The 14,224-nt window shown below is 41.7% G+C and overlaps 1 protein-coding gene across 9 annotated transcripts in view; it reads right to left on the bottom strand.

Moving 5' to 3' along the window:
* pard3ab (par-3 family cell polarity regulator alpha, b) overlaps positions 1 to 14,224 on the bottom strand; it is a 351,497-nt gene that overhangs the window by 67,397 nt on the left and 269,876 nt on the right. For all 9 annotated transcript variants that reach the window (XM_032532544.1, XM_032532550.1, XM_032532546.1 and 6 more), the window contains one exon: positions 8,423 to 8,551. In XM_032532544.1, the coding sequence (XP_032388435.1) occupies positions 8,423 to 8,551 (129 nt within the window). The remainder of the gene's footprint in view (positions 1 to 8,422; positions 8,552 to 14,224) is intronic.

The following is a 14,224-nucleotide window of genomic DNA, read 5'->3' as shown; positions in this document are numbered from 1 at the left end:
CACACACACACACACACACACACACCTGCCACCTCTCACATCCAGAACAACTCAACCACAGACACTCTCTTTAGGCCATTATCTTGTGAATACCTGGCAACATGTTCTATAGCAGTGGGGACTACCTATCGCGCTGCCCTGTAATTACAGCCTTGCCAATTATCAGAGCTTTACAACTCCCAATTATCATAGTGCTCTCTTTTCTCCAGGCCCCTTTTTAATGGCGCCGAGAAAGAGAATGGGACAGGCGCAGTCACGAGGTAGGGGGTGCAACTTCACTGAACACTCAGCGGGCTAAAATCTTTAAAAGGCTTCTTCCAGAAAATTTGCATGCTGTGCATAATGAAACAATGAGTCTAAAATGGAGGGCTCCTCATTGGAGGGTAGGTACAAAAACTAAAACAGGGACAAATGGCTGGAAATACTTTACTACTAAAAAAGGAAGCTGCTAATGAACTTGATGGCTTTAACAGCTCCCTGCTGTATCTGGACAGGGGTAACAATCTTTTTTTTGTGCAAAATGGACCCTTATTCCAACAACTTAACCCATGTCACATGAATGCTTGTGGACTCTGCAATTATCTAATAGCGCAGAAGGAAGCAGGGCCCTCGAGGGATCTATCTTTAAACCCAAAGGGGGGGGAAAAAGTGTTTTCCATCAGAGAAAGCAGCAGCAGTGGCAGTGGGAGCAGCTGCTGATTGTATACACAAGCACAGTGGCTGATAAGATAAGGCCCGACATACCAATCCAGCGCTTTGACTTCTCCGTGCAGCCCCTTCCTATAACGAGGCAGTGGATGGGTCAACGGGGCGGGTTTCTGAGTGGGGACGGATGCAGCTTTAAACCAGTTGTGTGTGTGTGTGTGTGTGTGTGTGTGTGTGAGTGTGTGTAAGTGTGAGAAAAAGGACAGAAACTCAGAGCTGAAGTATTTGAGTCAAAACGGGTCTGAGATATATGTATCTATATCTAAGCGCGCGAATGATAGGAATTGAGAGGATATAATAGCACTTCAAATCTTCTCTGAATGTGTTTAATATGATTTTACCAAACAACTGTTAAACAAGCAGTAGCTTGAAAAAACTTGAAAAATAGTGCTAATCTCAGTTTTACCATCCAGAGTCGGGACGTACCGGGCTCTCAATTATAAATGTGGCGTATGCACAAAACAGGGCTGAAAATATTTGTACGCCACTTCCCACGCAAAGGTAATGATTTAAAAAAAAATAAACTTGACGGGAGAATGTGTGCTCCTCCACGCAAACTCTGACCCGGGCGTATGCACATTGTGGAGACGATGCAGATGGTGAGGAGGGGGACTGATGTCAGACTGCAGAAAGTGAATGATGGAACAACGATTACTCTTAATAAAAGTAAATGTGGGAACACTGATTACTCCTATAAGTTTCCAGTATTGATGCCTCACACATGTTTCTTCACTCCGTATCCCCCACGTTATCATGAGATGAATCCAGCAGTGTTATTTGTGCTTGTACTCAGTAATAATTGTTCCATAAACACCTTGTAAAATCCAACTCAGATCTTAAATCTCGAATCTTGGCCCAACTGCATTCAAGATAGCAGCAAATACCGTAGCATTAGAAAACAACAGAACACAGTGTATATAACTAAATCTCCCTGTGCATATGTAATCACATGTCAAAGTCTAGAAGCTCTCACTCCATCGTTATCAGTCCAAACTCGTCCTGTCCTTTACTACTGTAACCTCCATGAAGAAGAGTGTGTTTGCCCTTTACACTTTCGTCTTCAAACTGTATCTCAGGGTGGGGATAGCACTGGTTATTGCTGTGATTTTGGCAAGGTGTTAATAACCCCCCCCTGTCTGTTCGTAATGCTGTATGATGGCACTGCTGGCGCTGCAGGAGGACTACGCCAATGGAAGACTCAGGAGAGAAAGAGACTTCAGGGACCGTGACTTACAGGATTTAAATTCCCTAAAGCTTGGGTCCAGCAGAGAGGGCAACGTGCCGGAACCGTGCCATCCCAGTCCAAATACTGGTCCTAGGCACATCAGGGGGAAATGGAAGTGTTTCATATAAATATTATATGTATACATTTTTGGCTTTTGGGCGTACGTAAACTGTTAGTAAGGATCCTACGCACATTTTTATTTATGGGCCCCCTGGTGATTTGAACGGGATTTATTAGGCAGTTTTGTTGATTGGTGTTTCATTTCTTCAAGGTTAATATACATTTTTGATTATCAAATTGACAGAAATAACCACTACGGTCTAAATAAAAAAGACTCCAGATACAGTATTAGGGACCACTAAGGTCTATATAAAAGAGACTTCAGATACAGTATTAGGGACCACTAGGTCTATATAAAGAGACTTCAGATACAGTATTAGGGACCACTAAGGTCTATATAAAAGAGAATTCAGTACAGTATAGGGACCCTAAGGTCTATATAAAGAGACTTCAGATACAGTATTAGGGACCACTAAGGTCTATATAAAAGAGACTTCAGATACAGTATTAGGGACCACTAAGGTCTATATAAAGAGACTTCAGATACAGTATTAGGGACCACTAAGGTTCTAAAAAAGAGACTTCAGATACAATATTAGGGGACCACTAAGGTCTATATAAAAAGACTTCAGATACAGATATTAGGGGACCACTAAGGTCTATTATAAAAGAGACTTCAGATACAGTATTAGGGGACCAATAGGTCTATAAAAGAGACTTCAGTACGTATTAGGGACCACTAAGGTCTTATAAAAAGAGACTTCAGATACAGTTAGGGACCACTAAGGTCTATATAAAGAGACTTCAGATACGTTTTAGGGGACCACTAAGGTCTATATAAAAGAGGCTTCAGATACAGTATTAGGGGACCACTAAGGTCTATTAAAAGAGACTTCAGACAGTATTAGGGACCACTAAGGTCTATATAAAGAGACTTCAGATACAGTATTAGGGACCACTAGGTCTATAAAGAGACTTCAGATACATTAGGGACCACTAGGTCTATATAAAAGAGACTTCAGATACAGTATTAGGGGACCACTAAGGTCAATAAAAAGAGACTTCAGATCCAGTATTAGGGGACCAAAGGTCTATATAAAGAGCTTCAGATACAGTATTAGGGGACCCTACAGGTCTATAAAAGAGACTTAGATACAGTATTGGGGACCACTAAGGTCTATATAAAAGAGACTCAGATACAGTATTAGGGACCACTAAGGTCTATATAAAAGAGACTCAGATACAGTATTAGGACCACTAAGGTCATATAAAGAGACTTCAGATACAGATTAGGGACCACAAGTCTATATAAAGAGACTAGATACAGTATTAGGGACCACTAAGGTCATATAAAAGAGACTTCAGATCAGTATTAGGGGACCACTAAGGTCTATATAAAAGCATCCAAAGAGCACCATGTCATGGGATGTTTAATATAAAAAAGTTATGCACTAAATCTTTAAGTGAATACGCAAACATTTCAAAATGTTTAACTTTTGAGAGCCACCTTTAAAGGAGTATTGCATTAAGACAAAATCAAGGTCCCAACATGACAAGCACTTAAAAAGCAATGATGCTAAAAATGGGACTTGCTGCTTGAAATGGGACAGGAAGGAAAACCCACACTTGGCCTAATCATTGCCCTTTGAATCCCAAAATAATTCCGTAAGGAGAACCCTGCTTTGTGTCCAACGGCTATCCTTGATGAGAGATGGAAACACTCTCAGCGTGAAGGGTAAATGATGAGGCTGAACAAAAAGGGTGCATAGCAGAAGTAGAGGGAGAGATAGCAGATAAAAGGATGTAGAAATGGCAGGATGGGACATTATGGTAGAAGAAATGTGTTTGACAAGTGACCTTTCTACCACATCAGGCCAGAACAATGGCCCATTATGTGCTATTGTAGCGAATGGGTAATAAACCTTGCTCTTAGCGGTAGTGCTGACACAACTGATAGGCTACGGTGAAAGGCAGGAAGTGCATGAAAGGAGAAGGTCCGGCAGGATAAGATGGCTACTGAAAGTCCTTTTGGATTGATAACACTGGATATCTGGAATTGTTTTATAATTTGGCGACAAGGAGCTTTAGTTAGTTCTGAGGCAAGGACAATACCGCAAGATTTTAATCACTCATAGCGGGCTAAACCGGCGACACAGAGGGCCCATTTTACTGTATCTACATACTGTACATCTGGACATTTTTGGGAAGTTCAGATTTATCTATGGTACCTAAATAGTACAGAAATACAAGAGTACATTGATATATATATTTTTTAAAATCTTGAGCAAGTAGTAGTCCTGAGCATTCCATATGTCTCAGTCAAGTGAAGTTTATATGATGATATGCTGCACACTGTCTGCTGTTGATTCAACTTTGAACCTTTTGACCAAACGTAAATCAGATGTCCTTTTCAGCCAGATGTCTGTCCACTTCCTCTGTCTATATGTTGGCGTTCTAACCTCTGGTGGATTTCTGAGGACTATAGTTACCTGGTCCTCAGGTCTCTGCAGGGTAAATCCAGACAGCTAGCTAGACTATCTATCCAATCTGAGGACTATGGTTACCTGGTCCTCAGATCTCTGCAGGGTAAATCCAGACAGCTAGCTAGACTATCTGTCCAATCTGAGGACTCTGGTTACCTGGTCCTCAGATCTCTACAGGGTAAATCCAGACAGCCAGCTAGACTATCTGTCCAACCAGAGTTTTCTGTTGACAACTAAAACTACTTCTGAATTCACACATGTTCCACCAAAACAACTTCCTTCCTGAGACTATTTAGTGGAGGCACCGTTGCGCCGTCTGGTATTTAGCACCGCCCAAAACTATTGTGATTATTTTAAAGAAATGACGATAAACAGGAGCAGGTTTCACTCCCATCCAGGAATGTTTACAGCGCTGTGGAGGAAGGTCTGGCAAAACGAGACTATACACGGACTGATACAGTCATGATCAGTGTCAAGACCAAATTAAGTTTTGGCTATAGATGGCCGCAGTGTTGGCCTATCAAATAGATGCAATAACACACGCCAGGTAGAATACCTAGTTGTTTCTGTTAGTTTGCACTGTACAAAGCTAAGAAAAGTGTTTTAGATCTATGACCTAGAGAGCAAAATCATTCCCATCAATGGTCATGACCTGATGTCAGTAACTGAATGCTGCAGATCTATTGTTGCAGGTAACAGCATTGACAAAAGCCTCTATTTTAGTAAGAAAAAAATCTATGATTTAGCACTGGTGCACCACAAAATAGCTAACCCTGGAGGGTTTCTATTCAAATTCCTGTGGATTTTTCTAATTAAAGACCCAGCTGATCCGCATTCTAAAATGCATTCATGTTCACCGTAAGCAATTACTTTAATGATGTTTATCTGCTCTTCAAATGACCATGCATTTCCTCCCCGCAAACATCAGTGTGCTGTCTCAACTGTCTGTCTGGCTTGGAGTTGGAGCCCACAGGGACCTGACACTTAAACCTGCGAGGAAATCTATCCCTTTAGTCAATCACAGCTGGATTAACCATAGCCTCTGGCAGTGGCCAATCAATACGCACTGTGCAGAGAGGTGCCCAAGCTCCCAGCTGAACCTTGGGAGAGCAGCTTGGTGAAACACAGCTAACTGGATCATTGTTTAACCCCGAAGCAGCCAGTCTTCCACATCCTCAGTGGGATCTGCCTGTCAATATCGGTGCATCTCAGCAAATGGAGAAATACAAACGAGAGGCGCACTTGTGCTTTCCAGGTGCTTTAGGGAGAAAGTATGCTTGGTTGGAGTGAGCCAAACACCCAATGCTGAACAAAATAATGAATGCATTGAACCACCGTCAGACAATCCCAAGATAGATCCTCATATACCATTTCGCCTGATTTCCCATAGCTCTTTCTTGGCCTGGGCACTCTGCGTGGCAACGCCATTACACACAAACACAAGGACAAATAAGTGCACAAAAAGACTGACACAGCCACTTCTAAGCTCTTGCAGAGGCTCAGCCTTAAAGATAAATCTGAAGAAATACTAGATTTACATCCACTTCTACTTGCACTAAGAGGCAGCCCTGTCGGTTACAAATAGTATTAGATCACATACTATAGTGGCTTCAGAAAGCATTCAATCAATTGCTTACATTCTGTGGTACTGAAGGCTCAAATGAATCTGGGTGAACTGATTATGTCACTAATTTGCTCTGGATTTAAGATAATAGCATAAAACTCTGCAATGTTTCAAGGGGATACAAAAAGAAAGAATTCAGAATAAACAGCTAGACACAAGAGTTATGTACTGTGGAGTGAAGAAAATCTGACTGAATGAAGAGAAGGGTCCACATATCTGTGTCATCAATGTGCCTGTAGTAGTCCCACATAGGTCTAGACTTTGACATTTGAGGACAAGAGAAGCAACGGATTGGATTAACATGCAAATGGAGTATTCAGAGCCTTAAACGAGAAGCAGCGTAACAACCAACTCATCCGACGTGGCATTTGCGTTAACCTTATGCCAATTAAAAATAAAGACTTGGCTATTATCATTTGATTGGACTATCTGCTCTGCAGGCGTAACGAAAGAGTTACAAACCAAATTTTCATAACGAGCAACTGGGACGTGTAATGACTTCTGCCCCAACACCAAGAGCACGGGGATTAATTAGCTGGCAGGGCTGTAATGGCCTTGGCATTTACACCGCCGGCCCAAAGAAACTGGCACGGCGCCAGTTTGACATTTAGTTTGGTGAGGAGAGGGAGAGAGTGATGCAGTGAGCAAAAGACAGGCTGTCTTTGGTCCTGTTTGGTTTGGGGTAACCACCTCATAACGGTTAAAGACTCCAAATTGATGGGCTCTCTAACCATCTACTCTTTTGCTTTTATTACACAAATTACACTTATTTTTGCGCGGTATAGCTCAGGAGGCAGAGGTTGGTAGTTTGATCCCTGGCCCTGCAGTTCCATGTCAACGTGTAGGGTAAATCCAGACAGCTAGCTAGACTATCTGTCCAATCTAGGACTTGAGGGTTACCTGGTCCTCAGATTCTCTGCAGGGTAAATCCAGACAGCTAGCTAGACTATCTGTCCAATCTGAGGACTATGGTTACCTGGTCCTCAGATCTCTGCAGGTAAATCCAGACAGCTAGCTAACTATCTGTCCAATCTGAGGACTATGGTTACCTGGTCCTCAGGTCTCTGCAGGGTAAATCCAGACAGCTAGCTAGTACTATGTGTCCAATCTAGAGGACTAGTGTTACCTGGTCCTCAGATCTCTGCAGGGTAAATCCAGCAGCTACTAGACTATCTGTCCAATCTGAGGACTATGGTTACCTGGTCCTCAGATCTCTGCGGGTAAATCCAGACGCTAGCTAGACTATCTGTCCAATCTGAGGACTATGGTTACCTGGTCCTCAGATCTCTGCAGGGTAATCCAGACAGCTAGCTAGACTATCTGTCCAATCTGAGGACTATGGTTACCTGGTCCTCTATCTCTGGCTGAGGTTAATTCCAAACAGCTAGCTAGACTATCTGTCCAATCCTGAGGACTATGGTTACCTGGTCCTCAGATCTCTGCAGGGTAAATCCAAACAGCTAGCTAGACTATCTGTCCAATCTGAGTTTTCTCTCGCACGCCTTAAAACTACTTCTGATCATAAACATGTTCCACCAAAACAAGTTCCACATATGCACTCGGTACGTGGTATATATTAATTGATATCAGAGGTGGAAAATGAAAATGAGGGAACACAAACCAGACGTGTTTGTCAAAGCAGGGAAAAACATTAGAGGACCCACAAGCCCCCCAAATGTATTTTATTGTGTTTGTGTATGTGTGTGTGTGTGTGTGTTTGTTTTAGCTTACCTCTTGTGTGTCCTCGGGTCAAATTTGACAAGTTTCTTTTTTTTTTTATATCAGAAATACGGGTTTCTTTCAACCAGATTGCCCAAAATAACATGGATGGTTCTACATGACATGTTTGTGTAATGAATTATCTTCATAGTATTTATAAAAAAAAAAGGTTTAAATGATTTGAAAACAGCCTCCTGACTAAACTTGGACATGAAAACCAGTCTGTGATCAACTCAACACCCTCTTCTCGTAACTATTAGGGCAAGTCGATTAATAACTTCTGCTTTTTTTCCAAACAAAAGAATTTGGTATAATTTTACATAAATTAGGTTTGTTGACTAATGTTCTAAGAATAAGTGTAAGACGTATTATTAAACCAACACAGGTTGGTCTTAGTGGTGCATAAGTGACCAATGCGTTTCAGAAAGAAAAGAAAAAAATTGGAAAAAACACAAAAAAATGTTCATTTTCAATTTTTACTTGAAAGGACAAGTTCATGTTAATGTTAAAATATTAAAACTCTTTGTTTTGGGACAGTCCAGAGACAAAGGGACAGAAGAACCAAGGTGAAGAGCATTTAGCACTGCTACATCCTGAAGACCTTACCTCTCCTGCTCCATCCTCATCTTCATCATCTCCTCGTCTGAAACCTGCGTCTCATCCACCCTCCACTTGCTGGAGCCTTTACGATCCAGCTTTTCCCCCGGCCGCTCGTCTTTACGGTGCTTCCCAAACCTGCAATATATAAAAAAGAACAAAAGAAATGCAAAATTTAAATATTAATGAACTAAAATAATGAAGAGTGAGTGTTTTGGTTAAAGCTGTCCATCCTTCCTCCCAGGTCACTGGTAGAGTTCAAATAGATCAATTTAATTGAGTGAGTGGATGGAAAGTCACTGCTACTTTCAGTGTACATACGATGTACGCTACATTATACTCCCGTATACCACAATGCAACGCTGCAATGTTTTTCAGAAGGAGAAGAAGAAGCAGAAGTTACCGCGGAAACTAAAAAGAAGAATTAACAGAGCTTTGGTTTGGAAGTGTGGAAATGTAACATGCAACATATATAATGTACAACCTTTTTTTTTAAAGATTATTTGGGCTTTTCTGCCTTAATTTGATAGGACAGCTAGGTGAGAAAGGGGGAGGGGGGGGGGGGGCGCGCCAAAGGAGTATTTTAGTTGGTTTGTTTACATGGTGCTGATAGCGCCCGCCTCCCTCACTCAAATAAAGTATATTATATATATATATATATATATATATATATATATATACTATAATATATATATAAAGTGTCTGGAATCTGGTTTGGTCGTTCCCTATATAGTTCATATATGGGGGGGGGTTCAGAATCATGTCTAGGATCTAAGATTCCATTATGCACTTATTGTCCACACGGGTCCAAGTTGACCCTTCAAACCTTTGGTATGCTTTTCTTTTTTTCCCTTGTACATTTGTCGCTTTTTTTCCACTACTGATACCACTAGTTTCAGACTTATTACTTATTACTTACTTAACATTCATGTCAATACACCTCATTCATGTTATATGATATCTAATTTTAGAGCTGAAAAGATGGTGATGTTATTTTGCTACGATCAGAGGAACGTGTTGATGGATAATCTCAGACTGGCAAAATATAATCAGGAACCATTAAAGTCAGCTTTTCATTTTGAAACAAATTACTTTTTTTCTCACGCTAAAAAATGTAATAAAACACCCACAATTCTCTGATCTGATCCTTAATTTTACTTGCTAATAGTGTTGTAGGGAACCATGCATGTGCTTTCTGGTTGTAAGAAACCCAAATTTCAGATTATGAAAACTTTGAAAACGGGTTGAATTTGAGCCAAGGACAAAAGGAGGGCTAAATAAGGGGAAACTAAAATATCATTTTATTGTGACTTTCAATGAACCAGCAGGTGCGCTTCTACAATATGAGCCATTTCTCTCCAGAGCCTTCGCAGCATCGCAACATCAACCGATCTGACGGATGTTAGTGTGTCTGCGATCCCAAAAGCAGGTATGCAGCTCGAGCGAGCCCTCAAATGAACCGATTGAAAAGTACTTCACACTAGCTCAAACTCAATTCAGTTGGTTTAAAGTGTGGCAAATGAAGGCGGCGGCGGAGCCACGGCCCATGGCAGTAATTAGATTCATAGGGAGGGAGTGACGCTTAACGGAATAGGAGGCATGCAGAGATATTTCAGCTTGATTGACTCGGTATAAAGCTGCAGCCTGTTGAATAAATGACTTTGGCACCGCGCTCGCTTCCACAATGAACCTCCGTGATTATTCAGAGGGAAATTGGTCTGCGGAGAATATCTACAACTTCTAAAGAGGCAGCGCAGAGAGAAACCAAAGAGGTGTGTGTGTGTGTGTTAATAAAAAGAGACAGAAGACAGTGAACCAGAGAAAAAATATTAACTTGCGCAAGAGAAGCTCAATGAATGAAACATTAAGAGCAAAAACTAAAGTGCAGAATACAAAGACAACCTCAAGGTGTGTGTGTGTGTGTGTGTGTGTGTGTGTGTAAGTCACTGAACAGAGAGAGAGTAAAGTGGAAAAAGAGAAAGATAAAACTAAAGTGAAGGAAAGTCAAAGGATCAAACGCAAACCAAAGAAGAAAGAAATCCCAACAGTGGAGCGTGACTGTGTTTGAGAATGTGAAGACAAGAAATTGTGTAAATTGCACAAATATGATAAGAAAGAAGAGAAAGGAAAGACACACTGAGATCGGAGGTGTGTGAATTCCATGTGTGCATGGAAAGCAATACAGGAGGAAGAGAATAGAAAACAAGAGAAATAAAGCAAATCAATGAGAGAAACACAAAGAAAGGACAGTGTGAGCGAAGGAGTTGACGGAGGAAACCCAGTGGTGTGAGGGTGGAGGTGTGTAGGACACAGAATGGAAATAAAGGTGGGAGGAGGACATGAATGGGAGAGTGGGACAAGCATATGAAGGAAGCAAAATCCAATGATATCAAAAATGTTGTGCGACAAAAAGGGAAGAAACGGTAAGAATGGAAAAATGAAAACGTTAATATTGAAGAGTAAGTAAATACAGAAGTAGTGTGTGAGGGTGTGTGTGTGTGTCTGAATCAAAGAGAATGAACAAAGAATCTTCTGATTGGAAAACCTTGCATGCTTCACTTATATGGATTTCTTTTTTCTTTCTTTTTATTATCTACAGTTAACCTGCTCTTGTTTCTAACTTGACATGACAGGATCCTGAGTTGGTGCTGGAGCAGTCCGGCTTGGGCGTGATGTGTGTATGTGTGACTTTATTTTGTATTTGTTGTTTAATTGTTTTAAGGACCCGGGGTTATCCTACTAATATTACATATTCCATCAACACCTATAGGCAAACCCACACCAAGAGAGACTAATAGGAAAACCACTCTGATCATTTGTTTATGCATTCTGTACGTAATACATAGTTTCTAAATGCATCTGTGGTGACCCAAAGGTATGTGTGATGCGTCAAAGCAATGAGGCATTAACCAGCTCCAAGAGTCCAGAAGACAGAGTGAGGAGAGCCATGTGATGAGTAGAATGAGTAGGAGAAGGTGCAGTGAAGGTGGAGGGAGCTTGGCGACTAAGGTCCATTACCTGATTAATTTAACTGCGGCGGCCCAAAATGCTCAGAGTGACGGCTCGCCGTTAATGCTACGAGCACGAGTGATCTATCACCGAGAGAGACGCTTGACACTTTCTTTTTCCACACCACTAACTTTCATTAACAGCCCCTTAAAAGACAGCCTAACTCTCCCTGTCTGTCTCTCACACTCACATCACACACAACACACACACACCACACACACACACACACACACACCACACACACCCACACACACACACACCACACACACACCACACACACAGATTTTATGACTGAATAAGAAAACTTTGAAGAGGCGACAGAGTATTAATCGTGACACCAGGGCATTTAATAATCTTATATTCCAGGCAGCGTCTTGTGAGCCCGACGCCATCGATGAAGAGCCTTTGACGGGTGTTTGTGGTTTGGAAAGACTGCTTCAAAATGTCAAGGATTCATCTTATTCTGTTAAGCAGACAATCTGGGTGTCACTGCTAATCCTTTAAACCGCACAAAAAGTGAGAACAAGGCTCCTGGGTGGCATATTGTAATGTCACGGGACAGTCGCTAAAGCTGTAAAAAGTGGTGAATTTCGGATGAAGTCAGGAAATGAATGTCACTCAAATATGATCACAGCATGATGGCATCTAAAGAATCGGTACAAAATAAATAATGTGAGACAGGTGCGTCGGAGGGGGACAAGCAGGTCAAAAGAAAACTCCCGCAGACTGTCTAACCTGCAAAACATATCTGAAGTTTAATAATAGGCGACGCGCTCCTATGTCCCAGTGTGCTGTTGGTTGCTGTTTGTGAATATTATGTTTACTATACTATGTTTTCTGAATATAAAAAATTGGTTAATAATTGGCTTCCTCCTGCCTGATTTCATGCTGGTCCAGTACCGAAACGTTGCTTACTATTTATACTTTATACATTTTTTGCAAGTTAAACCGAGTGCATCTACAGAATAAAATATCAAACATGTAATGAGGATTGCAAAATCAATACTTTATGTGCCATCTTGCCATCTCATGTTATTGGAGGAAACTATTGTTTTTCTTAATTTCTGACAAAAAACCTAAAAAATGTGAAGAATCTGCTACGAAAATACTGCTACGCTAAGCTGAATGGCTATCAACCTCAGCTGTACTTTGTGATTAAGTTTACATCAAATGCTAACATGTTAGCATGCTAATATGTCAGTATATGTGAGTTAGCATGCTAAGAAGATCATTTGCTAAACTTTACATACTAAACATTAGCGTGTAGACGCTAATATTTGTCATGTTAATATTTGTCATGCTAATATTGGCATTGAGCTTAAGGTACAGCTAAGTACCTTCAAAGTTTGTTTTGTAGTAGGATCTAAGAATAGCAAAGTTATCATACAATATTTCACTCATCCAACAATTCTTTCATGTTTTGCATGTATTGAGCATTACAGTCAAGTCTGAAATTGTCGGCACAGCTGGAACTACGAGCAATAACTTACAATGAATGCAATATTATCAGCAGTATGTTAACCGTGGCTGTTAGCATCTCTGTTCTGTTCCCATGATGCATCCCATCCATGACAAACCTCTACTAAAAACATGAGAGTTTCTGAGAAAACCGGTGGGCAGACGGGGAGAATGGCCACAGAGTTTCCTCTGCAACACATCGGAAAGCTTGTCACAGCGTGAGCCTTTTCCATGTTCAGGCTTGTTCACAACGGGAACACACTTACACACAAAGACACACACACACAAACACACACACACACACACAAAACCACTGCAAAATTAGCGCAGTCCTCTGGGCAACGACCATCTTTGCTGGTGCCAAGCTTACAGGCTGGGTTTTGCTTCGGAGTCCAAGTGATGAACAGAGAGTGAGAGAGAAAGAGAAAGAGAGAGAGTGAGAGAGAGAGAGAGAGAGAGAGAGAGAGAGAGATGGATACCGGGTTGGCAGGCTGCTCTGTTGGCAGCGGTTGATGGTAATGAGGCTTTGATTGGGACTGAGTGTGAGGCCTTCGAGACATGAGAGGGTCATGCGGTAGCGGCTCTGTTGATCACACACGCACGCGCACACACGCCGCTGACTTCTACAGGCCTCCCACTCCCGAGCCCCCCTCCCCTCCGACTTGCAAACACATGTGAAAGTACGAGCTCCCTGACACTCCTGCAGCATTCACTGATTCACTCACGCACACACACACACTCACTCACACACTCACTCACTCAAACACGAATGACACTCATTGGGAGTTCTTGACATTATGCGAAGGCTCTCGGGGGAACTAACGTGCTCCATCAGCTGGTAGTGTGATTGGGCCGCACTCATTTCTGCTTTCAGAAAACAGCAACGATGCACTCGACACACCCACCCTCGGTGGTTTGGGCCAACACACACACACTTGAATTCTGTTTCATCGTGACATGTTGACACCAACACAAGTGAAACATGCAAATTCTGAGAACTCGCGCCCCCCCGGTAACGTTTATGCAGCTAAACGCTCACTGCTGTCGTGTTTGCTAAACTGTCGCTCCCACATCTCACCTGTCAATCAAATAATGTGGGTGTTACCAAGAGGTAGAAACATAAAAGCTAACTAAATAGCTAACAACACTATGAAATCAGTTCTCTTCAGTTCAGTCTTCAATCAGTTCTGTTCCTTTAAGGTGAGTATTTGATCCTGTGTCGACATACAGATATGTTAAATATATCACACATCATTATTTTGAAGCACACAGCTGTCGCTGCCGAGCCAGACCCACATGAAGATGTTGGGTCTGGGAGCTCCCCATTGGCAGGGCTCAATCTGA

This window comes from Etheostoma spectabile, chromosome 12 (genome assembly GCF_008692095.1).
Source record: "Etheostoma spectabile isolate EspeVRDwgs_2016 chromosome 12, UIUC_Espe_1.0, whole genome shotgun sequence".
In the NCBI taxonomy this organism is placed as follows: domain Eukaryota; kingdom Metazoa; phylum Chordata; class Actinopteri; order Perciformes; family Percidae; genus Etheostoma; species Etheostoma spectabile.
The sequence above is the reverse complement of the archived record's forward strand: the minus strand, read 5'-3'. Positions and strand labels throughout refer to the sequence as shown.